Source organism: Poecilia reticulata, linkage group LG2 (assembly GCF_000633615.1).
Source record: "Poecilia reticulata strain Guanapo linkage group LG2, Guppy_female_1.0+MT, whole genome shotgun sequence".
Classification (NCBI taxonomy): domain Eukaryota; kingdom Metazoa; phylum Chordata; class Actinopteri; order Cyprinodontiformes; family Poeciliidae; genus Poecilia; species Poecilia reticulata.
Genome location: NC_024332.1, coordinates 15,105,591 through 15,130,190, shown reverse-complemented (window position 1 = coordinate 15,130,190; position 24,600 = coordinate 15,105,591). Strand labels below are relative to the sequence as shown.

Genomic DNA, 24,600 nt, shown 5'->3' with positions numbered 1-24,600 from the left:
TGGAAGAGAGGCGGATGTGAGGGGCTGGATGAGAGGAGGAGTTTTTCCTCTCACTTGTTGAATAAAGGCGACATGGAGCAGCAGGAAGACTCTTGACACAGCAGCAAGCAGAGCACAGATGTAAGATTTATGTGCTTGATATTGCAGACAGAGTACATTATGGGAACATTGTGTGCAAGTAGCTAAAGTACGAGTGTTTACAGCCTCCAGACAGAGTGCCTCCCTGACCCCCTGTATCATAACCAGTAGAGGAATCTGAATCTCGGATTAGTTCTTGGGGCTTAAATAAGGAAAATGCAGGATTACGAGGAGTCGGTGTTGTTTCTGGGGAGATGGGGTCCGTTCCAGAGGAGAATCTTCTTCGTTCTTTGCCTTACCTGCGTTCCATGCGGATACAACATCCTGTCTGTCATCTTCCTGCTGGCCAGCCCCCCACACCACTGTGACATCCCTGCCCACAGTAACCTGAGCCAGGAGTGGATCCAGGCCAGCATCCCGGCGGAGGTATTCTAAATCCGAGCCAGCGAATGCCCTCACTTTGGCAAAGCATTTCAGCCATAAGTTTACTTTTTATCTTTATTGTTTATGATTTTGTAATGTAAGTGAATTGCTCGCATCTGTTCAGGTGTGAATAACAAACTAAGCTGCTATTCTCCATTTGCTTTAGCTGCTCGCCCTCGCATAACCTTTACCATGAATCTCCATCGTGACATATTGTTGCATGAGGCATAAGCTGTAGCAGTTAAAGATTATGCTCAATGCAACAAATAGCAGAAATACACAGTATCTACCAGGCACACAAAGTGTCACATTTTTATTCAGCAGAGACCAAAAGTAGAGCCTTAGAGGATTAAATGTAAGGTTGAAGGAATCAGACGATTGGCTTGTAACAACTACATAAATTCATTAACTCATCTAATTTTACATAATTACCAGATTTAAAAAAAAATGTGAATTAACACAAACTCAAGATTTTGATGTAATAAGGCATTTTTAAAACTGCAAAATCAACATATGAGCGAAACAATCAAATTGCAAGCTTCAACTTATTTTAGGATAAATAAACATCATTCCAGATTATAAAATCATCATAAAGTCTATGTGCAAATAGCCATTTATTTTCAATGCTGCCTTATCCTGGCCTGACCGCAGTGGCCTGATTTCTATCTCATGAAATCACTGGGCGACAGACGAGGTACGGCCTGGACGAGTCCATCACACGGCAACACAGAGACACACAAGAAAAATAACCATGCACACACACACACACGCACGCACGCACACACACACACACACACACACACACACACACACACACACACANCACACACACACACACACACACACACACACACACACACACACACACACACACACACACACACACACACACATACCGAATGTTTCAATGATTCCCTGCTTCAGTTCACCTTATTGCACTTGATGGCTGATTAACTAATTAGCCCAAAAATTATGTTTCAGAATTATGGTGAGATTCCAGAGAGCTTACTATGCTAATTTGTTACAATATAAAAATAATAATAATAAAACAAACAATTTTATGTAATTAGCATTCTTTTAAATTTCACTTGCTGAGTGAGAAAGTTAAGTTGTGCAGCGTGTTCTCACGTAACCACCACCAGCGTTCAGCTGATGGTATTTCTTTTTTCTGCTCAGCTCTGGTCTTTGAGAATACAAAGCTACAGTTTTTGCTCTGGTTGCTGTGTGTATAAAAACAGAAACACTTTCTGTCAAATGCACACTTAATGGCAGTTGTTATTTATGAATGAGAAATAAAAACAAATATACTCAAAGCATTTAATATCAGACATAAAATACACACAAACGTGAGTAATTCGGTGGAAGGTTTCATCGTTGATACAGTTCCCATTCCTGACCTGACCAGTATCAACTGGTCAGGTCAGATCTGATGCAGTCTGTTCTGGTACAGCTGCCCTGTCCTCTGTAGCAGAAAAATAAATAAATAAATAAATAAATAAATAAATAAATAAATAAATAAATAAATAAATAGTGGAACTGTAATTACATTGTTTCCTGGTTAGCAGGTGGCCGGGCAGCCGGAGAAAAGCAGCTGCAGCCGGTACGAGCTGGACCTGGTTAGGAACCTGTCTGCAATGGGAGCCAGTCCAAACTGGTTGCAGAACCAGTCTGTGCCGGGATCAAGGCCAGAGGGTCTTCTGTCAAACCTGAGGCGGGAGGGCTGCAGAGATGGATGGAGCTACAGTACGGAGTACTTCCAGTCCACCGTGGTCACGGAGGTATTATCACTCTCTGTCTGGAATAAGAAAGCAGTTAATGGTTATTTTAGTATGACAGTAACACGAAGTAACACACAGTAACACGAAGTAGCACACAGTAACACACAGTAACACACAGTAACACGAAGTAACACACACCTCAGCTGGTTCTTCATGTTCAGACTCGGTCGTTCTGAACCGATTCTTACAGATAAATAACTGCAAGGTCATGACCTTTCCCCCACAATCACTGACTGCATTTTGAGCATGATATAATATAATAACACGGCTAGATAGAAAGATTGATGAAGCTGCACTAAGAAAACCTTCAGAGGATCAGGAAAGATGAGAATGAATTGATTAAGAAGAACAGAACTGACAGATTGAAGTTAATTGTTGCTTTTTGTTGTTGTTGTTTGGGGGGTTAAGTAAATGTTTGCTTCGTGTTTTCCTCCCAGTTTGACCTGGTGTGCAGCGAACAGTGGAAGCAGCCTCTGACTTCTCTCGTCTACTTTCTGGGAGGACTTTCTGGATGTTTCATCTCCGGACTGATCTCTGACCGGTGACTCTTCGTCTCTTCATTTAATGTTTGCAAAATGAAGTGTCTCCCTGTTCCCAAAGCATAAATGATTTACAAATTGGAGTCGTTTCGAAGCAGTTTAGTTATGGAATTGCCATGTTTTCTGATTACATGTTTCCGTCTTGGGTAACTTCTACAGAACTATAACGAATCTAATAATATTTAATAATAATTTAAGCTAATAATGTTGATTAGTTTTTCGTCAAACAGAGGGCTGTTCTTTATTGTCAAACATCTGGTGATGACCCGTTTCCTTTATCAGAGTCATTTTCTTAAAATGACGGACTCCAAACTACTTGAGGAAAATATTAGAAAAATATTTTCAGACTATTTATTGCTAATGTTTGGCTTTCGTTATCATAGTGTGAACAGAAACATTTATACAGTGCATTTGATTAACTAAGTGAAACCTATGAAAGCAATATAAAGAGTCTGAGTTTTTCACACGTCTCTGAATTTCGAACCTTTGTTGATTAAATAATAATTATGAAATACACAGCTGCACATTTGGTTTATCAACAAAATTCACAACTTTAGGTGTTTGCAAAAAAAATACATCATAACATAATGAGATTTTACCCAAATTCAACTCCAGGTCAAAGGTTGAATCATTCAGATGACTAAAAGTAGCATTTTGTGTAGGATAGTTGCGCTTTTTAAAATAGCTCCTGTTTGATTTTCTTTAGCACAAACAGCCCTATTGTTTACTTATAGCCTATAAACATAACTAGCCGTTGAGGTTGAATGATGATGATCAGGATGTTTCCTTTTTATGACTGTATCTGTTGCATTCACGCCTGAGTCCTTCTCTGTTCTGGCGCCGCAGGTTTGGCAGGAAGCCCGTTCTGTTCGGGTCCATCGCCGTCCTCAGCATCTTCAGCAGCGCTGTGGCTTTCGCTCCGTCCTGGCCTGTCTTCACTGTTCTCTTTTTTATGCTGGGCCTGGGTCAGATCGCCTGCTACATAGTCGTGTTTGTGCTGGGTACGTTTCGTTGTGGGTCTTTACTCTCACCGTATTCTATTGCTGTGTTCATGGCCACTCAAATCAGAAAACCTCATTTGTTTAAAGGTGACTTGTTAAGGTTCCTTGAACAGGATAGGCCTACAGGCCAAGCAAAAATGTCCATTACTTTCATCTTAAAATGAGTTGTTTTAGGGCCTCTCGTCACTTTAAATCTATATGGACTGCTGCTGGTCACATCTCTAACTCAATATTTACATCTACACTTGAAAATGACTGCAAACAGATGTACAATTAGACAGCCGTGCAAATTTGAAAAGCAGAAGTGGAGCCTCCTGCACAACTAGCAAGAATGCAGCAAGTGGTTTCTGGATGGTGAAACAACAAAACGCTTGTCTTTTCCACCTGCCATTGTTCGGCGCATGCAGTGTAAAATCCAGCTGACCAAACTTGCTGGAGATCTACTTAGGTGAAAGCCTGGACTCGACTAGGGTTGCTAGGAAACGGTGCAGTGCCCATTCATTATGGCTGAACATTCAGGCGGTTTTTGAAACTGCTAATTTTTCCAGACATCATAAAACATTTACTTGTTGCAAAAAAAAAAATTAAAAAGAAGCTGGGTGGCTATTTTTAGAAGCAGTTGAGACCCAAAATAAAAACATGTAAAAAGTAAATTTTGCATAATAGATTCCCTTTAAACTATCACATTTCAGATTAAATCTGTGCTAACTTCTTTTATCACATTATCATTTGTTAGCATATGTAATGCATTCTGAATGTTAGAAATGGCCAGAACTTATCATTTATGCTAATATCAGACACAATGAAATGTCTGTGTTTTCTCCACAGGTTCAGAAATCCTTGTGGGCTCCAGCAGAATCCTCTTCTCCAGTCTGGGCCAGCCTTTTGTCTACACTTTCTCCATGATGCTGCTGCCAGGAACCGCATACCTGGTCAGGAGCTGGAGACACYTATCGCTCATCATGGCTGTGCCTGGCTTGGCTTGCATCCCCCTCTGGTGGTAAGATGGTCTCACTACACCGTTGACATTTCGCAGTCTGCATCTTTGCACCTAAGACTTACAGAAAAGGGATACAATACTATAGTGACCGATTGATAAGGAAGCATAATCTCCTCCAAGGAAGTGTTTCTTTTTGGGAGCTTTCGGGAAGTGAGTCCCTTATTGCGTGTCTAAATGTCGACCAGGCTGGTTCCTGAGTCTCCTCGCTGGCTGCTGTCTCGTGGCCGCTTGCAAGAGGCCGAGCTCCTGCTGAGGTCAGCGGCTCTGGAGAACCGAGTGGAGGCTCCTCCGGTCATTTTCCTCCCTCCCAAGGTGGGAACCACCTGCTGAACCTCACTGGCAAATCGTAGGAGGTATATTGATGTTTCTCATGTTCTCTCGGCAGGCTGAAAAAGCAGCGGCACATCAAGCAGAGTCCGTCAGTTTCCTGGACCTGCTGAAGACCGCACAAATTCGGCATATAACACTGAAGCTGTGGCTAATTTGGTGAGCTGCAACTTTTTTTTTTTTTTTGTGGAAAACCACTTTGTTTAAGATTGCACATCAGCCAAGCAGGTAACATTTGTCAAAGCAAAGCTTCTTCTATTGAGAAGATTGAAAATAATTTTACAAACTGCTATAGTCGAGCCACATTTAAAAGTCTAATTTTGATCCAGTAAAAAATATTTTGAGTTACAAATCGACTCGGTTCTGGTTGGTTACTTTAGAAAYCTAAAATCAACTAAAATCAATCCGGTTTGGATTTTTAAGTCCGTTTCTTTCTTTGCAGGTTTTCCACAAGTGTCAGCTACTTTGGCTTGTCCTTCAGCATGTCCACTTTGTATGGCAACCTCTTYCTGAACTACTTCCTGCTCACAGCTGTGGAGCTCCCAGCATACTTTGCCAGCTGGCTGGCTGCACGCAGCTTTCCTCGCCGTCTTTCATTCATCGGTTTCTCCCTGCTGGGGGCGCTGGCGCTGCTCTTCATCCAGGGCACCATGAAAAGTGAGCGCGAGAAGCGTTAGGCTCGTGCGTTTCTGACTTTTACAGAAACGCACGAGAACATTAAACGACGTAAACAAGAAAACAAACCWACCTTTTTTGTATTTAGTGTGTGTTTCTTAGCTTCAACATCTTATTCAAGCTGCATTAATAATGCCACACTATAGCTTCTTCAAAATAATGAAAGATTAATGCAATAATCCAGTGCAGCGAAGAGAAGTATTTACCTCCTTACAGAATTCCTCTGTTTCTGCTATTTTGTCACACTTGAATGTTTCAGATCATCCTCAAACATTGTATCAGACAAAATTTACTTCGGTAAGAACAAAGTGTAGTTTGTCTCGTGTCACTTATGAGACAAAGATATTCAAACAAACCTGGCTCTGTGTAAAAAAGTAATTGTCTCCTGAACCTAATTATTGGTTGTGTCATTCTTGGCAGCAGCAACTGACAATAAGTTTTTTACATCACTTTGCAGGACGTTTGTCCCACTGTTCTTTACAGACTTTCATTCAACCACATTGATTAGACCACATCAAAACCTTTGTTTTGCTTTCTTGTATCTTGGACAAAAGCTAGACAATCAACAAGCTCTTGATTGCATAACCAAAGTCTAAGATAAACTTACACTTGTTGATAGCAAGACATTTTCCAACATGTTCTGCCAGAGACAAGAATTCGTGGCTCCTTCAGTTGCAACAAATTGTCCAGATCCCATCAGCATCACACTAAAAACATTGTGTTTGACCGAAAGCATGATATTCAGTTTTGTGCCACATGTAGAAAAATGCACACCTTCCAAAAAAAGGTCCAATTTCGTCTTATTGATAAACTTAACATTTCTTAACAGTCTTGGGGATAATCAAATAGTTTCTTTTTTCAAAAATAATAGATGAGCTCCCAAAATCTGAAATGTGAAAGAACGTCACTGCAGTATGAAACAGCCAAGACGCTGTGTTCCCTACAAGACATCAGGCAGAGCATGAAGAACAAGTGAATAGTCCGAGAGTCAATGACCATTAAAAGCKTCAGACAGACCTGGAATGAGCAGGTACGTATTGTTTTGAAGAAAACAATACGTAAAACATTCAGCCACTATTACCTTTATGCCTACTTACTGCACAAGACTCCACTGCTGAAGAGAAGCTTGTTGAAACGAGTTTAAAGTTTTGCCTAGCAGCATTTGCAAAAGTATTTTTTACTACTTGTGACCTCACAGCACCTCGTCCTTTGTTGCAGGTTATCCAACACTTACCATGTCCCTGGTGCTGTTGGGTAAATTTGGTGTTCTGGCAGGAAGTGGGGTGGTTTACACCTACACTGGAGAGCTGTCCCCCACAGTCATCAGAAACACGGCAATGTCTTCCTGTGCCATGTTCTCCAGAGTGGGATCCTCTGTGTCRCCATATTTGCTTGAGTTGGGTGAGACCTTTAAATCTCAAAAGGCTGGAAGGGATCTAAAGATATCAAATAGAAACTGAGTCCAATGTTTAACTCTATTCAGATGAGATTTRATTTGGTTTTTGTCTCCAGCTGAGTTTAACAAGCTCCTACCCTGGATTACTTTGGGTGTTCTGTCTCTTCTCGCCGTTCTTCTCTGCATCTTCCTGCCAGAAACGTTCCGACAGCCACTTCCTGATACCATTGAGCAGATGCCGGTCACACAGTGGTGAGTTTGTGCAATGCTTGAGGATATTTTGGGGGGATTTTCTATGACAGACTAACACCAAGTTGGGTACAATTGTGAGATGGAGAAACATAAAAAGTTTTCAAAAATGTTGCACAAAAAATTTTATGTTATCTCACTTTATTAAGTGATCAGAAACCTGATCACTTAATGAGGATACTGATGCATTTCTGCTCATCTTATTTATAGGTTTACATGTCCCTGGGCCTCCAAAACTGCTTTGAAGGAAGAAGAAAAAATCACTAAGGAGCAGACGCCATCAGTGGAGATCATCTGCACAACTTGTTTATAAAGCAACCACTGATATCATATTTACCAGTACCAAGCTGCATGTTTTTTTTATTTCAGAAATGCTCTTTGGTAACTGAAGGAGACTGAACTCATGTATCGACAAGACTTCCATTCAGGAAGAACGGAGTGCTGTAGGACACAACCTAAACTCAAATTGACCTAAGAATGAGAGACATGGAAGCACACCGCAGTCTGCTGCAGCAAATAACTTTTGCGCTTTGTTTCACTGAAGGACTGAAATGCTGGAACTGAGATGAGGAACATAATGTATACGTAGAACTGAAAATGAAAGAACACTATGAAGAAATCCCATGATGGTTTTCTGACATAAGTAATTTCTGAATATTCAGTTAGTTAAATTATAAAATTGTTTTGGAAATTACTGGTGTATTGGCAGCATTTTTGTCGTTTTTTTTTTTTTGCACTGCACATGAACTTGAACAACCTGAACTTGAACAACAGGTAAACATTTAGAATTCAGGATTTTAATTGTGCGGTGAAGTCAAATATTCAGTTGTGCATATGCCAAGTTTAATATTCACAAATCTGACATATGCACAAATCAAGAATATGGCATTTTCTCTGTTCAATAAACTTGGACCATGTCTTTTGCATGTTATCATGACAATATGGGGGTCATTTTCCTGTCTCTTACATCATCTTACAAAGTGTACAGTGTGTTAAAAAAGTATTCACACCGCTTGAACTTTTTCAAAACTTTCCATACAAACAGCAGTGTATTTGAGTGGTGATTGTATGTGACAGATGAGCAGAAATTTGAATTGATTTTTATTCTTGTTTTCTTAGTTGAATCTATTCAAATGCCAAAGTTACCATGATAGCATCAAATATTTCTTAATGAACAAGGTGATTTCTTCTGAGTAATTTAAAAAAAAGATGGTAATAATGAATGTAAAGATAAATTAGATGTTTTGAGATTTTTAATATCTGAGAAATATGCTCTTTGGAGCCCCCTGCTGGCCTGAAAGCCATTAAGCATCAACTTGTGTCGCTAAATGTTTGATCATGAATAACATTCAGTGTCAGCTGAGTACGGTAAGCTAGAATTTTTTAAAATCTATTTCACAAATTCATTCAAACAGTGAAACTTACACACTGTACATTTATGTCTGCTAATTTATTTCTGCTTATTGATGATCATCATGGCTAACAGCTGAACAAAACTTTGCATTTTCTGAAACTTTTCTGAAAGTTTGAATGTTACATATGACCAATAAAAAATTATTTATAAATCTGAGTTTATTGAAAATTATATAGATATACTGGACAGTAAGTGGCTATCAGCTTGTCTTCATTGTTTACTCTTTCATCCTCCTTAAAACTTACTCTTCATGGGGCCAGTTTAACCCTAACCCATGGTAATTAATGCAGGTATTGGTACCTTTGATAGGGTGGGCTGGTGCCACATCCTGCTGTAAAAGGAAATCGGCATCTCCATAAAGCTTTTCAGTAGGATGAAGCATGAAGTGGTACAAAATTTTCTGGTTCCTTAGAATTTCCTGGTTCCTGGGTTGGACTTTGGTTTACAAATAAAATGCAAAAATGTCACAGTCCTTTTTCCCCTAAGCTCATGTCAAACCTTGCCTGAGCACCTTTTCTACAATGGTGCTTTTCCTCCACTTAACTTTCTACATGCTAGGTTGTAGCCCTAGCATACAGGTGCTACAACCTAGCATATAGTTAGACAACTGTTAGGCATCTGTTAGACAACTGTCAATTTAACAGTCTATGATTACATATCTTATAGAATGATTGTAGCACAGCATTTTTTTATTGCAAATTATGTTATTGGTCTCATGTAACATTTGAAACATATCACTCTGTGTCTAATATTACTCTGTGTTTTTGTTCATCCATATACACTTGTCTGTTGATGGTTTGGTGATTGTTTCCAGCAGTCACTGGGCAAGAAGCAGAGTAGACCATGGACAATCACAGAAACACACAGGTCAAAGAACCATGAACAGCGAGACCAATTAACCTAACATCCACGTTTTTGGACTTTGGTAGGAAGCCCCAGTACCTGGAGAGAACCCAGGGAGAACATGCAACGCCATGCAGACCAGCCCTGGCAAATCAGAACTTTTCTTGTTGTGCATGCAGTGCAAACTGCTAACTGTGCTACTGTGCTGTATGAATTTAGTTTTAAATAATGAAATAATTTTTTATGGTGCGTTTCCTGAAGTGAGGAGTAGAGAAGTTCATGTGTGAGACTCATGAACCAGATTTTAGGGACATAAGAGACAGCAGATGTATGAAGGAACAGCGCCCCCTTGTGTCATATTACTGAAAACGCAACGGGTCCAGAATTCGACGTAACACCGGAAGTTGGAATTTTTGATTTGACTTTACTGAGCCTGCGCAGTGCGACGGGCTCCACCGCCTGGTTTGTGTGTGTKGCTTTACTGTTGTTGAAGCAGAGGAGGGAGCAAACTAAGGATTTCAGTAAAAAAAAAAAAAAAAACATATAAAACGCGAGTCGTTTCTGCTGGTTAGTGAGACTCTGGAAGAAGAAGGAGAGCGACAGGAGTGAAGGGCAAAAAGAAGACAAGAAAAAGGAGGAGGAGGACTGGGAGGAGAAAATTTGGGACAGTGGAAAATGCTGCGGATTTGACGAAAAGGTAAGAAAAGCCACCGGATCAATACTCATTGTTGAAGTTGTCGGTGGTGGGTGGGTGGGCGCCGTGATGATGGAGGTTTACACCCGCAGCCACCGCAGTATGTGGCTGCAGAATGTAGGTCATTGTGTCGCTGGGTCGGGCTGAAACGAGCCGAGCCGTGTTGGGCCGAGCCATGCTGCAGGGAGACTGCAGGAACGCAGACCAAGGTGAAGCTTTGCTGCAGCAGGATAGCCTGAGTGCTGCGGTAACACCAAAATTAACCCTAATAGTCTAAAAAAAAAAAAAACACACACACACACACAAAACGGGGGGTTGAAATAAATGTATGGGGCCACATTGGGGCCAGTATTCAAATAGTTAAAGAAACGAGTGAAAATGTTCTTTCACTTACAAAAATAATAAAAACACAGCTGGGTAGTTAAGCATAGCTTTCCCCTTCAGGATTTCCGTAAATGCTAAGTTTCCTCAAAAGCGCACTGAAGAAAAAACAGTTTTTACTTCTTTGTGTGTATTTGGGTGTATGACATCACAAGAGGCACATAAACCAAGCTGAAAAGCTGGCACAAGTAAACACATTTTGAAGGATTCATTTGAATGAAAACATGCAAACAAAGAGAAATGAAGGCAACTTATACCTGTGATGTCAACAAATGCATGTGCTTGATTTTTTAAATCTTGGTTATGGACAACATAAAACGAATGGCATCACTGTTCTTAGCATATTTTCCTAAAGGTAATAAACCATATCTAAAGGGAGTTTGAGAAATGTGTAGTTGCTAGTTTTATGCCGAGTCGTCGGACTCGGAGTGTAACGGTACATTTGTTTGGTAGCAAGGGCACTAATTGGTCAAAAACATACAAAAAATACTTCACTGTAATGACTAAAACAGGGAACTTTGGATTAAATCAATAATTTGATGATTAATTTTTCCGTATGAACTATCTGCGCTGTTATCATAATTTATATGCCTACAAGGCGTATGAGTAAAGGAGCTCATACTCTTCAGGTTGTGGCCCGCAGGCTGTGGAACAACTTTCCTCCCCGATGGGTTTGGATGAATCACTCGATCCTTTTAAAAATAGTTAAGAACCTGTCAGTCAGTTTAACCAGGCCCATGGTTTTGTACTTTTTCTACTGCTGAAAACATAAAATAACATAATTTTTACAGGTAATATTGTGTTTTTATTCTTATTTTGTTTTGATACATAGAGATAGTTTTTTTTGTCATGCCCTTTATAGAGTCCCTTGAATATTATCTGCTTAATTAGTTGGGCTATCAGCTCTGGTTTCCAGCCTGCAGTTTAATGCTTCACGGATATGCTAATCGTAGTTTTAAAGCAGGATTATCCTAATAAGAGTGATGGGCTGCAATCCTTTTTACTTTCCACAGCGTGACTGGTTTGATAGTAAATTTGGAATGACAGCAATTCAAGTGTTAAGCATGGTCTTAAATAGTAAAATTAAGAGCCAGCAGCTTACAATTATAAAGAAAAACTCACAATCGATGAGCTTTGAAGAGATCATGTCTCCAGACCACTTGCTGAGACAGGATATTTTATAGTTCACTATTACCCTGCCACAATGACTGCCTTCAAAGACGATGACAGTAGGCAGGAGAAATAATTGACAGATGAAAAGTGCAGTAGAGCAGCACAGATGTTTCGCCAGCCACTAAACCAACAAAAACACAAACCTGCTGATTTACGGTCAGACTGCTGAGTGCGACCGGGAAAGAAAAAAAAAAAAAGAAAACAACCTGATTAAACAGGCAGTAAATCACAGACGAGCCGGAGCCAGCAACTGGAATCTGCCGGGAGCATCGCCAGCTGGGAGGAAATCTGTTTTGGGAAAAATAACAGAACTGTCCCTGCCTTATTTGTTCAGCACTTCAGCTGCTCTGATGGTTGTAAAATATTCTTTGAAGAAACTCAAACTTCCTCTTTTCATGGTTTGTCACTCATGAACTTGGTTCTGTTCTTCAACTCTGAACCTCACAGGAGAAAAGGTGACACTTTTCTCCCCCCACAGGTCTTTTAACATCTGTGACGTCTCTGTGTGTTTTGAGGGCTTTTCTTTGCAGGTGGTTTCAGGTGATGAGCTGAGACGCACTCATCCCCCGTCTTGCTCAGGGTGTTTATCTTTTGAGGTCTTCGTCACAGATATTACACTCAAAGCCCTTTGTACACATTTGACAGCTGACTCACTCAGTTTTGACAGACAACAAAAGCCCGCAGAGCATAATATTTCTAGTAAATTATGAGATTTTACACAAAATCATGGATGTTTTCTGCCTTCTGTAGTTTTGTAAACTAAAATTTCATCACAAGTCAGTCTGGGATGCTGGATGTTTTGTTTTCCTTTAGTTTTGTTTGTTTGTTTTCACAATGTTCATGATGTGTTCAATGACCAACCAAATCAATCTTAATTTCTCTTTGCTGTTAAAGACCCAAAGAGTTGTTCATATGAAGTGTGTAACAGGAGGGCATCTGAAGATAAAATCAAAACAAATAGTGAAATTAATATTCATTTCCAATGAGCTGCTCGGGCATCAATTGAAGTTGAGGCTGGAAAGAAAAATAAGATGATGAGGCTGGTTTTGCCTTTTGTCTGTTGAGATGATGACTTTTTCCTAACGCAGTAAGGAGGAAAATGTGCTGCAGCAGCCTTGATGCTGATAGTATTCTGAATATACAACAGAAAATTAAGGAATTACAAGATTATCTTTGTTTGTGCATCTAAATCTATGTGCCAAACCTTAATAGAATTTTTATTTAAGTTGACTGTAAAAACATGGAGGCTGTTGATTGATGTGGTGAAAGTCCTTAGATTAAACTCATGCATTGAACAGGATTTATAGTCGCTGGCCGACTGCTTTGTGTATAAAAGTTTAATTGTCTGAAGTGGAGGATTTATGTCTTTTTCCACCAAGGATATGAATAGAGTGAAGTATTTTTTTATTAGCTTAATGTGACTTCAGCTACTCAAATGTGTCCTCAATCCCAGAAGCTTCCTCGTCGTTGTTGTGCCCTGTTTATGTTGTTTTATTCCCTCTGAACAATTCCTGCTGTACGTTAGTAATCTCAGCACCAAGAGTTTTGTCTTGTGAGTTGGCGTTTTGGTTGAAGTCTCTCATGTCTCTCCAGATGTCTGGCGTCACCATGGAAGCGAGCTCCATGCTCCCCATCCTAAAAAAGAAGCTGGCCTTCCTCTCAGGTAATAAACTGTCGTCGTGTTGCTTTAATCCCAAATCTTTGCCTTCAGTGACCTAACCTCTCTGGACGTCTGTGACAGGAGGCAAGGACCGGCGCAGTGGTCTGATCCTGACCATCCCCCTCAACTCGGACCAGACCAGCATGGAGGAACTTAGCGCCACTCTGGACTACTTGCTCAGCATCCCCAGGTACAGGCATGCTAACCAATCTAGCCTAAAGTGTTTCTGTGAGTCCTTGTTGAAGCTAAACTCCCGTTTCCCACTTCCAGTGACAAGTGCAAGGCTCGGGGTTTCACTGTGATCGTGGATGGCCGGCGGTCTCAGTGGAACATTGTGAAGACGGTGGTCCTCATGCTGCAGGTGGAAATACGTTAAACCTTCTTCCAGGGTCAGACGCCTGGTAGCTTTTATGTTTGTTTTTAATGATGATGGTGGTGTGTGGGTGGGGTTTCAGAACGTCATCCCAGCCGAGGTGTCGCTGGTCTGTGTGGTGAAGCCTGATGAATTCTGGGATAAGAAGGTCACCCACTTCTGTTTCTGGAAGGAGAAAGATCGCCTGGGCTTTGAGGTAAGAGTCTCACCTGCTAAAGGCAAAACCGTAATACCAGCTTTTAGTTCTTTTATGCTTGGATGATATTTAGAAAGTAAATACCAGACATGAAAAAAATACAAGCATAACACATTGTAATGAAATTGTAGTTTATCCCTGAGTGTCTTAAGATCTAGGTGTGCAATACTGAATTCAACCTGATAGGGGGCGATAATGTTCTGGTTTTTACGCAGATGAGAAGAAGAAGAATTAAACAACTGAAAATAAAAAAAATAGATATTTTTTTACAGGATATTGATGGTTTTGTTCTGCCATTGTGATGCCTAAAATTAGAAGAGAACAAACTCCATATGTTTCTTTAAAATAAGCATCATCATCGTTTTTCTCCTGCTTGTACTACCTTAAAAATTTTCTTTAGCTGCTGGGTGTTTTATTTAATTAGATGATAACTGTTGTGTTTTGCCGAGATCGTCATTTCCTGATTTCTGGTTCATCTTCTTCCTAATTTTGGGTTCTCGTTCTTGTTCCCACAAAATAAAGTGTTTTTATTCTGTAAAATCTGAGGAATTTGTTTTCAAACGTTGCTCTTTGGTGTTAGATATTTTTGGTGGGTGTTTTATTAAAATTGGTGAGATTCATTGATCAATAATTACATCATGACAGAGTATGGGGATAACAGCGATTATCTCTGCTTCGTATAATCTGTTAGTTGAGGGGTTGCACTGGAGCACAGAGAGCATTTTGTGTTCGATGATGAGTTATTGGCAGGAAAAAGAGACAAGAGAAAGGATTTAATTAATTTTGACGAGAAGCAAATAACTGAGCTCATCTAACACTTCAGTTCTTGTGGGACATTCCTGGATCCAGTTTAAAGCAAATGAAAACGGCTTTTCTGTTTTATATTTTAAAAAAAATTCCCTTGTTCTCTCTGGAGTTGTAGACCTTTTATCTAAGTTGTCCTGTTGAACAGTATCGAACAAATTGACTTGTGTGTGTGTGTGTGTGTGTGTGTGTGTGTGTGTGTGTGTGTGTGTGTGTGTGTGTGTGTGTGTGTTAGCCTTTAGTATCACTGCCGTACCCCTCAGATGACACTGCAGTGTGTTTGTGTGTTCATGTGTGATTTTTGTCGTCACCACCTTTACCAAAAGACAGATGGTTTTGCTAACAGATCTGTAGTCTTACTGACCCAAATTTCCGCAGCCGTGTTGGCTCGGCGATCGTTGCCACGGTAACCGGATCAAGTCGGCTGGTGTTGTGTGGCAACTTAGAAGTAGTTACAGGAAGATAATCTGTCACAGTGGAGGTGAAGGTAACCCTGTTTTTAAACCGAACCGGAGTGGTCCGTGAGCAGCAAAGGGTTAAATTCAACAGGATTCAACAAGTTAACAGGAATTTATATCCCACTATTTGTGTCGATTCAATTTTCTGGAAACAAAACAAAAACATAAGTTTTTGAGAGTCGTGACAAACTGTTGGTGGAATCAATCTGCTGTGTCTCTGGGCGTCTTCGTCCTCTGTCCATTCCTGGGCAGAAGCAAACATGCACAGCTGCTGGATATGGAGACCCCACTGACGCTGCTGAAATGTGACTCATCTCGGCTATGGAGCGCCGTTGACACAGCGGGATGTGTGTGTTGTACAGCTGCTGCAGCGTCTGACCCAGCACTTGTATCAAAAACACACTCACACTCTCTGGTTGGAGTCCAGGTTTACTGCTGGCATCTTCTGCCGTGACAACTGGAAGACAGACTCTCCGCCAGCTGTCTCTTCCAGGTTTATTTCTGAGCCAGACTTACTGCAGATGCTATTCATGTGAAAATGAGGGGAAAAAAAATAAGGTTACTGTCTAAACTTGGCGTTAACTCAAAGGTGAGCTTGTTTTCCTCTTTTTTTCTTTCTGTTATAATTCTTAAAGCTTGCAGGCTGAGTTGAAACACAGAGCGCTCTGTTTTCAGATTAGGAAACCGTCAGAGACTCTGAGGCAAAAGTTCATCTTGTGATCCAAGAACTGTGGATCACAAGAATTGTATTTTGGGTCAAACAAACCAAAATAATGTAGAGTTTGATCCAAGAAAAATATCCAAGTTTTTTTTGTAGAAAAAAAAAAGTAGGTTTAAAGTCAATGATAAACAAAGTGGCTCTAATAAAGACCCAAACTTGGCTTTATTAAGGTTTGGTTAAAGAGTCCCAAACTGTCATGTAAACAGTTTGATGAACTGTAATTATGTGATTATTATTTCCTCATTGTTACTGACTCCGACTATTATTGCAGAATAACTTGTTTCACATTGGCAGAATGGGTTACGTTTGTTTTTCTCAAGCTAAACTCACCTCTGCTGCTCAGCCTGCGTCTTCCTTATAAATGTAGCACAATTTAAAGAAAAATGTCTTTTATTGTTGCTGAGTGTTGCGAGTTCAGGCAAGTAGCCGTTTCTTATTTCACACATATCTGCCTGACTTGACTGGAATGTTCACAATGTTTCCATTGTGCAATTATGCAGCTGCAATGATGGATTTTAAGATTTTTTTTTTTAGAGAGTTGTTTATAAATGTGATGAAATCAAAGACGATCTATTTAGTCAGTAGTTGCTGTTGAAGGAAATCAGAATAACGACTTGGAGAACCAAGGAGCAGACCTCCAGAGTTATTACATACGATCAACATCACAACCGTGTCTTACGTTATGATTCTGGAGAATTTAATGCAGCGCCACAGGATCTCCTAAAGCTCCTGTATGATTTTGGGATATCCACACAGTCTCTTATTATCCCCAGCCTCTCGAGTGCGTTTGCTAAACAGCCCAAAAGAGAACAATCTGCTGCTCCACTGCAAAGCCGAGTCCTAGGGAATGTGATTCAGGCGTGAGCAGAAAATTAATAACAGTTATTAAGTAAAGGAAGAAAACAGATGTGAGGGAGCAATAAAAGGCTTCAAGTTGTTATAAAAGCTGTAATTAGGTTTGCTCTGTTCACGGCCAGGCTGCTGTTATGGGACGTGTAATAGAGGCTTGTTTGGAAAAGTACATATTTAAACCTAGTTTTTCCATAGGTGAGCAAAGATGAAATGAAACAGAAGAGAGAATGTTTTTCCCTACCAATGATGGCTGTTTATTTAATGAAAAGAAAAAAWAAGAAATCTGAGCAGAATTTGCTGTCTTCTTATTATTGAACATTTATTTTGGTTTTGTATTATGTTTTTTATGGTATTATATTTACAGTAGCCCCTATTGTTGTCAATTTGGTTAACCTGCTGTAAACTTAAGTACTGAACAATGCGTTGTTTATGTGAACTCATTGGAAAAAATCCAACCAAATCCCAAGTAAATGCTACACTTTTCACTTTTTTAAGTTTTAGAGCGTAATACAATAAATCCCAGAAATTGAAAAAGATTTTTTTGTGCTTATGGAAGTACAAAAGATTAAAATCATTAAACAGATGGAAAYTGGGAAACACAAAAATATAAAATTATAAACGAATCTTATAAAATGGTCTTAAAAGCAGTTCAGATTTTCCTTCCCTTATTTCTCTGTCAAATTATGATTGAATTTATGATTTGAGACTTGGGAGCAAACTTTATATGTAGCTGTGCCGCATGGCGTTACTTTCAAGTATCACCAGCTGTTGTCAACCTTCATTCGTCGATTCAGGTGATCCTGGTTTCGGCCAATAAGCTCACTCGCTACATCGAACCGTGCCAGCTGACGGACGATTTCGGAGGAAGTCTGGACTACGACCACAGCGACTGGCTCAACAAGAGGCTGGTAAGTGAAATATATTTAGATGACGTCTACTTTTACAGMTTACTGGATGTTGCCGTGGCATCTGATAAACACCTCATTTATTTGTCTTTCGTTTCAGGTTTTTGAGAAGTTCACAAAGGAGTCGACGTCTCTTCTGGACGAGCTGACGATCATCAATGACAGTGAGAAGAGCGCCTCGGTGGACAAAGACAAGTAGGCGGACTCCCCCAGGATCCCCGGACATGTATACAGTCACACACAGCTACAGTTTTGAAGTAGACGCTCCGTTTTATCTTTGTAGATCTACTGATGGAGCTCTCTTGCCATCCTTTGATCCTGAAACTGTCCTCCAGACTGGTAAGTATTATTTTYTTTCTGAATATAAACCAGTTTTATGTTGGGTCCAACAGATTTCCAGTGGCGTAAACATTTCAACTAATACAGAGTGTCTGCACATTTTATTCATGTATCTAAAAGTAAGGCCTTAAATTGTCTTAAATTTGAAGGGAAAAAGTAATAAGTTGACCTTTAATTCATTTATTGTTGTGATAGGACTATTTAATCTTATATATCCCAGGTAGTTTTCTTCGAAAGTTTGACTTGCATGCAGACGTCTCTACTGCAGCTACCGCTAACTTGCTGCTAACACACGTTTGCTAACGAGCTAGCTGTTTTTTTCACATCCATCACGTRTAAATGCAAATTTATCATTAGTTGACAGAACAATATTCGTCTTTGCCTATTGRCTTACYCCTGTTGCCAACCCATACGATTTATTTGCATTTTTTGGTCAATTTCCATTCGTAATGGTCTTAAAAACCTGCAGAAACTGTAACAACTGCAAGATTATGATTAAAATGATAAAATAAAGAGTTTATATGTGTATGGCAAAGAATCTAGGACAAAAATTGATAGATTTCTTAARGTCACATTCAAAAGTTGTTTAGGTATTTTATCATGGTTTTATGGGAGGTTTTAAAGTAACACTAACAGAGAACAGCTCTGTTCTTATTAATGACCCACTTTTCTACAGCAACACTCCTCAGTGATTCAAAGAGCCAAATGATCAACCGCATCAAGGTTGGACGAGCAATGTGAGGATGAAATATCCCTCATAACGAAGCACAGACATGATGCTTCACTGAACAATCATTTCTTTGTCCTCAAGACAAAAACGAGCTTTATTCTCACAGAATCGCAATAATTAYTTTACAAAAGYATTGCAGCCATCATCTGAAGGAATTATTAAAGAAGCTATGAAAATCAGTAACACAAACACTTCCCATTGCCAAAAATGGACACATTCCTTAGAGATCTCTCCTGTTTTTGCTTTTCTTTTTATGAAGTTAAGTTTTTCAAAACATGAAACCAGTTTTAACTAAAGCTGCTGCTAAAGGATTATTTTATTCGTTAGGGGAACTGGTTGTGCCGTCCTTGGCAGGAGAGATTGAAATCAAGCATTTAGCACCTTGGCCCTCTACTCTTTGCAGAATTATTTTAATTCAGCCATGCGAGAGGATTTTCTAGCACGAACAGCTTCTTTATGGTTACGTCAGTGTTGCAATCTCATTTAAGTGTGGGCTGCAGAACCTTGTCTTGTTTTTAAATCATTTTTAGCCATTCAAAGATGGATTTCCTGCTGTGCTTCAGATCATTGTCCTGCTGTAAAATCCAGTTGCGTCTTTATAAAACCTGGCAACCTGACATTCTTTGTTAGGGTTTTTTGGTAGCATGCAGAATTAATGATAATGTAAGCTTTGCATAGCTTTGCATAGTGAAGCTAAAATGAGTGTGAACAGCCAGACAGCGTCTCCCTTCTCATGTTACCAGTGCTGACTCTGAGGTGTTAGACACCAACAGGCTWGTTTGACACCAAACCTGAAGCCAAACAGCCACTAGCAKCATCTGCATATGCTGGGTGGATGTGCTCATTGAAAGGACTGGCTTGTGTGTGTTGGCCAGAGGTTAAAGGAGTCTTTGTTTGTGGTACCACCATCCTCCATTCACAAGCTTCTGTCATAATGTAACAGCATGTAAACAAACACTGACCCCTCATTGTTTCCCATATTTTTATTTTTTGTAAAATCCTTTATTGTTTGAACTTMTGTGTGTGTGCAGGTCACGAGCTGCTGTCGGAGCTGCAGCAGCGCCGCTTCAACGGCTCAGAGGGAGGAGGAGGAGGAGGAGGGCAGGCAGGTGAGGAACTAATAAAAAAARTGGCTGCCTCGGACCTGAGAGAAATCAGGGATTATTTTTAYTTATTGTGTGACGCAAAATAAATTGGTGCTATATGAACTTATTTTATTATTGCTTTAGGAAWCATGAAAGTCAGGTAACATTACTGTTRAGACTAGTTGTTAGCTTTAGCAACTGTCTGCTAGCTTAACTGTGYAAGTCATCTTTAACTGCATTCTGYCAAGTTATTAATTATATTATTAAGTTAAAGCAGTTTATTTAACTAACCAACAAAGTTGAGTCAGAKATTTTTTTTCCATTTTAACTTTTGAGGTAATAGTTGTTAAAATTAGCTTGCTAACTTAAGCTAATTGTCATAGCTARTCAGGAGGCTTCCTTTATCCTTGTTTTTCTGACATTATGGGGCTTAAAGAAAAAAAATTGTCAGGATAAATGTTTAGTTGTTTCCCCAAAGTGCTTTATGACTGTGCAACAGTGCCATTGAAAAATAGATACATTTTTAGTACTTAAGTGGTTCCTTACACGCAGCGTTCAGTCTTYAATGAATTCCCGTCTCTCCATCTGACGATGCTGTCACTAAAACCTGTTTCAAACACGGCCGTGATCGACTCTGGTGTCTGTCTCTCCCAGCTCCAGCTTGGTGCCCCATGGAGGAGGAGCTGCTGGCTCAGCCTCAGGTGACGAAGCTGCTGGATTCGCTCAGGGAGCAGTACACCAAATACCAGGAGCTGTGCAGGCAGCGGAACAAGAGAGCGCAGCTGGACGAGATCCACACMAAGGTCATGCAGGTAACGAATGCTCCCGTTTTACAGAGAGAACCAGAACAAATTAATTCAGTAGAAAATCACAGCAGGGGTCCAACAAATAAAATGATCTGGTTCCAGTATTTTCTGGATCAGTTCAGAAAAGGAGCATATGAATATATAAACTTATTTGTATTTCTAGACTTTTCTCCTCGTCCATTTGTTCTTCTAAGTATCCATTTCATTTTCTTGAGTCCTTCCTTCAATGTATACTTCCTTCTCTCCATCCGGCCACATGCCCTCCTACTCTTTTATTTTCCCTTTTTTCATTCTTTGTGTCATCCCTTTCTTCTTTATTGGTCATTTAAATAAGCAATGCTCAGCCTGGTGGGGGCACAAGTAAAGCCTGGTGGCCCGCCAGGCTTATAATACACTGGGGAAAACGCTGAATTCCTTCTTTCCTTGTCTGTCCTCCTTACCTTTTGTTTTCCTTTGTTTCTTTCTCTCTTTCTCTTTCTTTACTTAGTTGAAAGGACAGAAAAATTTATTCTGGAAAGATATGCAGAAATAATATAAAATGAAAAGCCAACCTGCAACCACTTCAGTATATTAATTTATATTAATTTTTCTMATCCTCATACACGTTTTCAAAGTCAGAGTTATGTCTTTGAGCAGGTTATAAATGTGTAATGGTGTCAGGCGGATGCTGCAGCATTCATTCCTCTGTATTCATCAGTTTTAACCTTCAACTCTCAGAAACGGCACAGCTTCGGAGCTTTCAGCACAAGAACGGTATTCTCTGCTGACTGAAGGTCTTACAGCCGCAGGGGCTGATGGGTAACAACATCATCTTGGAAATGAGCCTGGGGTTGCTATAGTAACCACAACAAGTCGCCCAATAGCTCAAGAGGATTTGAGGCGGGGAGGGGGGGTTGGCCTAGTTCTGGATCGAACTGTGGTCGTGTTTGTGTGCTGCTTAAGGCGCCACTGACCTGATAAACACAATTAACTCAGGATTCTGACAGGAAAGCAACCAAACATCTGCAGATGTTGCCGTTTAGTCTGATACCATGAATATTTCACCCTAGTTAACACAGTTATGATGAATCTGTGCAGTTTTCTTCATGCAGAAACTCATGAGTGAACCTAAAAGGGAACCAGAAATCCGCTTATTCTAAACAAACATGAAAACGGYAGAAAAATTCATTTTACTTTAATTTCAGCTCAAACCTTACAAACCTTCTCCTCCTATTAGTTTAACTTACCTTTTTAAAGTAAATATTCTTTTTCTGAAATGCATTACGCTAACTTGTGACGTTGATGGTAACGGTATCACTTTAGATTCAACTCTAAATTCAAACAGCCTGTAATCACAGTTTTAACTGGCTTTATCAAAAAGTAAAATAGATTGACTTTATTAAAACTTTTACCTGTGACTTACAAGTYAGATTGTGTTCAAACTGCTAAGCTAAGACAGCAAAACGAGTCTAGCGGTCCCTCATAACGCTTTGAGKTCATTCACTCGTCTGTAGTGGAGAGGATTACTTTACATAGAGCGGCAGGTAGAGCGTCAGAGCCCCCTGCTGGTTGCTCATGTGAACTACTGTGYCTTTTTTTATTATTATTTTTAACTCCCTCTGGAGGAGGATGCTTGGCGTGTTTTAATGGACATCCTGTTAGCCTGCCTACTGACTGAACCCCACAAACGCTCCTAATGTGTCGGATGAATCTGCCGACAGACAGAAAGCACTTTGAGTGGTTAAAAAATATGGAGACCTCCACATAWATCCAGTTCATTTAGTATGAAAGCTACGATGCGCCTGACATGTGATCGACATCGATRCTAACATTAACAATGTATGACGGCCGAACTGCTGGGGATGCTTTAATGGGAAGGCGGCTGGTTTTGCTGCCTGTGTCTCACTCTGCTATGTTTTGACAGTTTTATTTGATATGAAATCAATAAATGTTAAATACCCACAGATAAGATAAGCATGTTTTTTTGCATCTTTTTTTCATCAGGTGGTGAACTGGCTGCAGGGTCCCGGTTCAGAGCTGCTGAAGACTCAGCAAACGATCGGCGAYTCGATGCGAGCGGCGCAGGCTCTGCAGCAGAAACACGAAGAGATCGAGAGTCAGCACAGCGTAGGAAAACACACGRCAACGCCAGCAATTATTGCGATGAATAAAACTCTTGTTTTGAGACCATTTTCAAGTAATACATTACTTTATTGGTCTCAAAGACCAGTAAACTTTTATTTGTAAAGAACACTTCACACTGGGAGAGGAAGATATCGTAAATACTCAAAATAAAACACCAAAACAAAACAGAAATAAAAACCACTAATAGCCAAAACCATAAATAAAATGGATTATAAAATTGCCCTTCAAAAAATGTGAATCGCCAGAATGGAAATTAAGCAGCTCGTTTTAATTTATTTGTTAATTGATTGATTCCTTATTGCGACAAACTTATTCGACAACAAAATTCATGTTCATGGATTAAAACTGAAGTTAGTCAAACGTCTGTGTTCAAATTAAAGAGATATGATGATGATACAAATATTGATATGATACAAATGATACAAATATTTAGGTCATTTTTTGGTAAACGTCGTTCAGCAGCCTGAGGTGGATGTTTGCGTCGTTTCCGTGGTTTCATGCGAACCGCCTCTCTCTCTCTCTCCCTGCTTGTGCAGGAGTGGTTCGCCGTGTACGTGGAGCTGAACCAACAGATCGCTGCCCTGCTCAGCGCCGGTGAAGAGGAGGAAGTGGCAGAGCTGAAGGGGCTGCAGCAGCAGCTGAGTGACGTCTGCTACAGCCAGGCGTCCCAGCTGGAGACGCGCCAGAACGTCCTGCAGGCGGCGCACGCCTTCCACAGCACCACGCAGGAGGTAACGCCGACCGCGCCGATTGCATTCCAGCTGTCCGAGGCCGACGCGCCTGACCGGTCCCGCGCTCTGTGTCCGCAGTTGTCTCAGCAGCTGGACGGCCTCCTGGGCATGCTCTGTGCCGACGTGTCCCCCTCCGACGGGGCATCCATTCAACAAAACCTCAAACTGCTGGAGGAGAAACTGCAGACTGTTGGTTTGTTCTCCGAGCGAACGCATCTTCCCCCTCGTCGTCCTCCGTGACTCCAACCCCCCTCCGCCTGTTCTGCAGAAGCAGGCCTGTCCTCGCTCCGTCAGAAGGGGACGCTGGTGCTGGAGCAGATGTGCGGCCAGGCGTCGTGGGCTCTGGAGGAGGCGGAGAGCCCGCCCGGAGAGCAGCAGGACAACGTTCAGCACGTTCAGGCTGTGATGGAGGAGATGGAGCTCCGCAAGCAGAGGTAGCTCTGCACCCATCCTCTTTGTGGAAGAGYGCTGGAAATCCTTGAAAATACTTGAGTTTCAATATTTAGAAAGTGCTTGAAAGTCCTTGATATCCTAATGGAACAGTTTTGTAWTAAAGTGTAGAGTACCGTTTGATTAAAAGTGTTATTTACTGTTGAACTCAGATATTTTGATTCACCTAACACATATAAACTCTTTGATTCAGCTAGAATTACCAAAATTATWTATTTTTGCTAAATGTCAGAAAACCTAGCAAGACCATATTTTAAAGATTTATTTTGTAACTTTCTTTCTGTGTTGTAAGCATTTAATTTAACACAATTTGTTTGAATCGTTCCAGTGTAATGAATATTTATTATTCCTAATGTCTCAAGGACTTGTTGATCTTTGTAATAGTATTGGCTTAT

At 40.4% G+C, this 24,600-nt stretch overlaps 2 protein-coding genes across 3 annotated transcripts in view; both read left to right on the top strand.

The window, feature by feature from the left end:
* Nucleotides 1-9,031, top strand: LOC103478820 (solute carrier family 22 member 4-like). Of its 2 annotated transcripts, none has more exons than XM_008432893.2 (11): nt 1-504; nt 2,067-2,279; nt 2,717-2,820; nt 3,665-3,819; nt 4,648-4,819; nt 5,005-5,131; nt 5,205-5,305; nt 5,589-5,803; nt 7,040-7,222; nt 7,334-7,469; nt 7,677-9,031. In XM_008432893.2, the coding sequence occupies exons 1-11, from the start codon at nt 295-297 to the stop codon at nt 7,777-7,779; spliced, it is 1,719 nt and encodes a 572-aa protein (XP_008431115.1). In that variant the 5' UTR covers nt 1-294; the 3' UTR covers nt 7,780-9,031. The 2 variants fall into 2 exon arrangements, with proteins under 2 accessions (XP_008431115.1, XP_008431106.1); XM_008432884.2 differs by having other exon boundaries at nt 2,064-2,279.
* Nucleotides 9,032-10,157: 1,126 nt separating this feature from the next.
* sestd1 (SEC14 and spectrin domains 1) overlaps nt 10,158-24,600 on the top strand; it is a 17,847-nt gene continuing 3,404 nt past the window's right edge. The window contains exons 1-14 of the mRNA XM_008435477.2: nt 10,158-10,420; nt 13,565-13,634; nt 13,713-13,821; nt 13,902-13,992; nt 14,087-14,200; nt 17,830-17,943; nt 18,041-18,135; nt 18,224-18,279; nt 20,041-20,118; nt 20,749-20,906; nt 22,884-23,006; nt 23,561-23,755; nt 23,834-23,948; nt 24,024-24,189. Coding sequence (XP_008433699.1) covers nt 13,565-13,634; nt 13,713-13,821; nt 13,902-13,992; nt 14,087-14,200; nt 17,830-17,943; nt 18,041-18,135; nt 18,224-18,279; nt 20,041-20,118; nt 20,749-20,906; nt 22,884-23,006; nt 23,561-23,755; nt 23,834-23,948; nt 24,024-24,189 — 1,484 coding nt within the window. The 5' untranslated portion in view covers nt 10,158-10,420. The remainder of the gene's footprint in view (nt 10,421-13,564; nt 13,635-13,712; nt 13,822-13,901; nt 13,993-14,086; nt 14,201-17,829; nt 17,944-18,040; nt 18,136-18,223; nt 18,280-20,040; nt 20,119-20,748; nt 20,907-22,883; nt 23,007-23,560; nt 23,756-23,833; nt 23,949-24,023; nt 24,190-24,600) is intronic.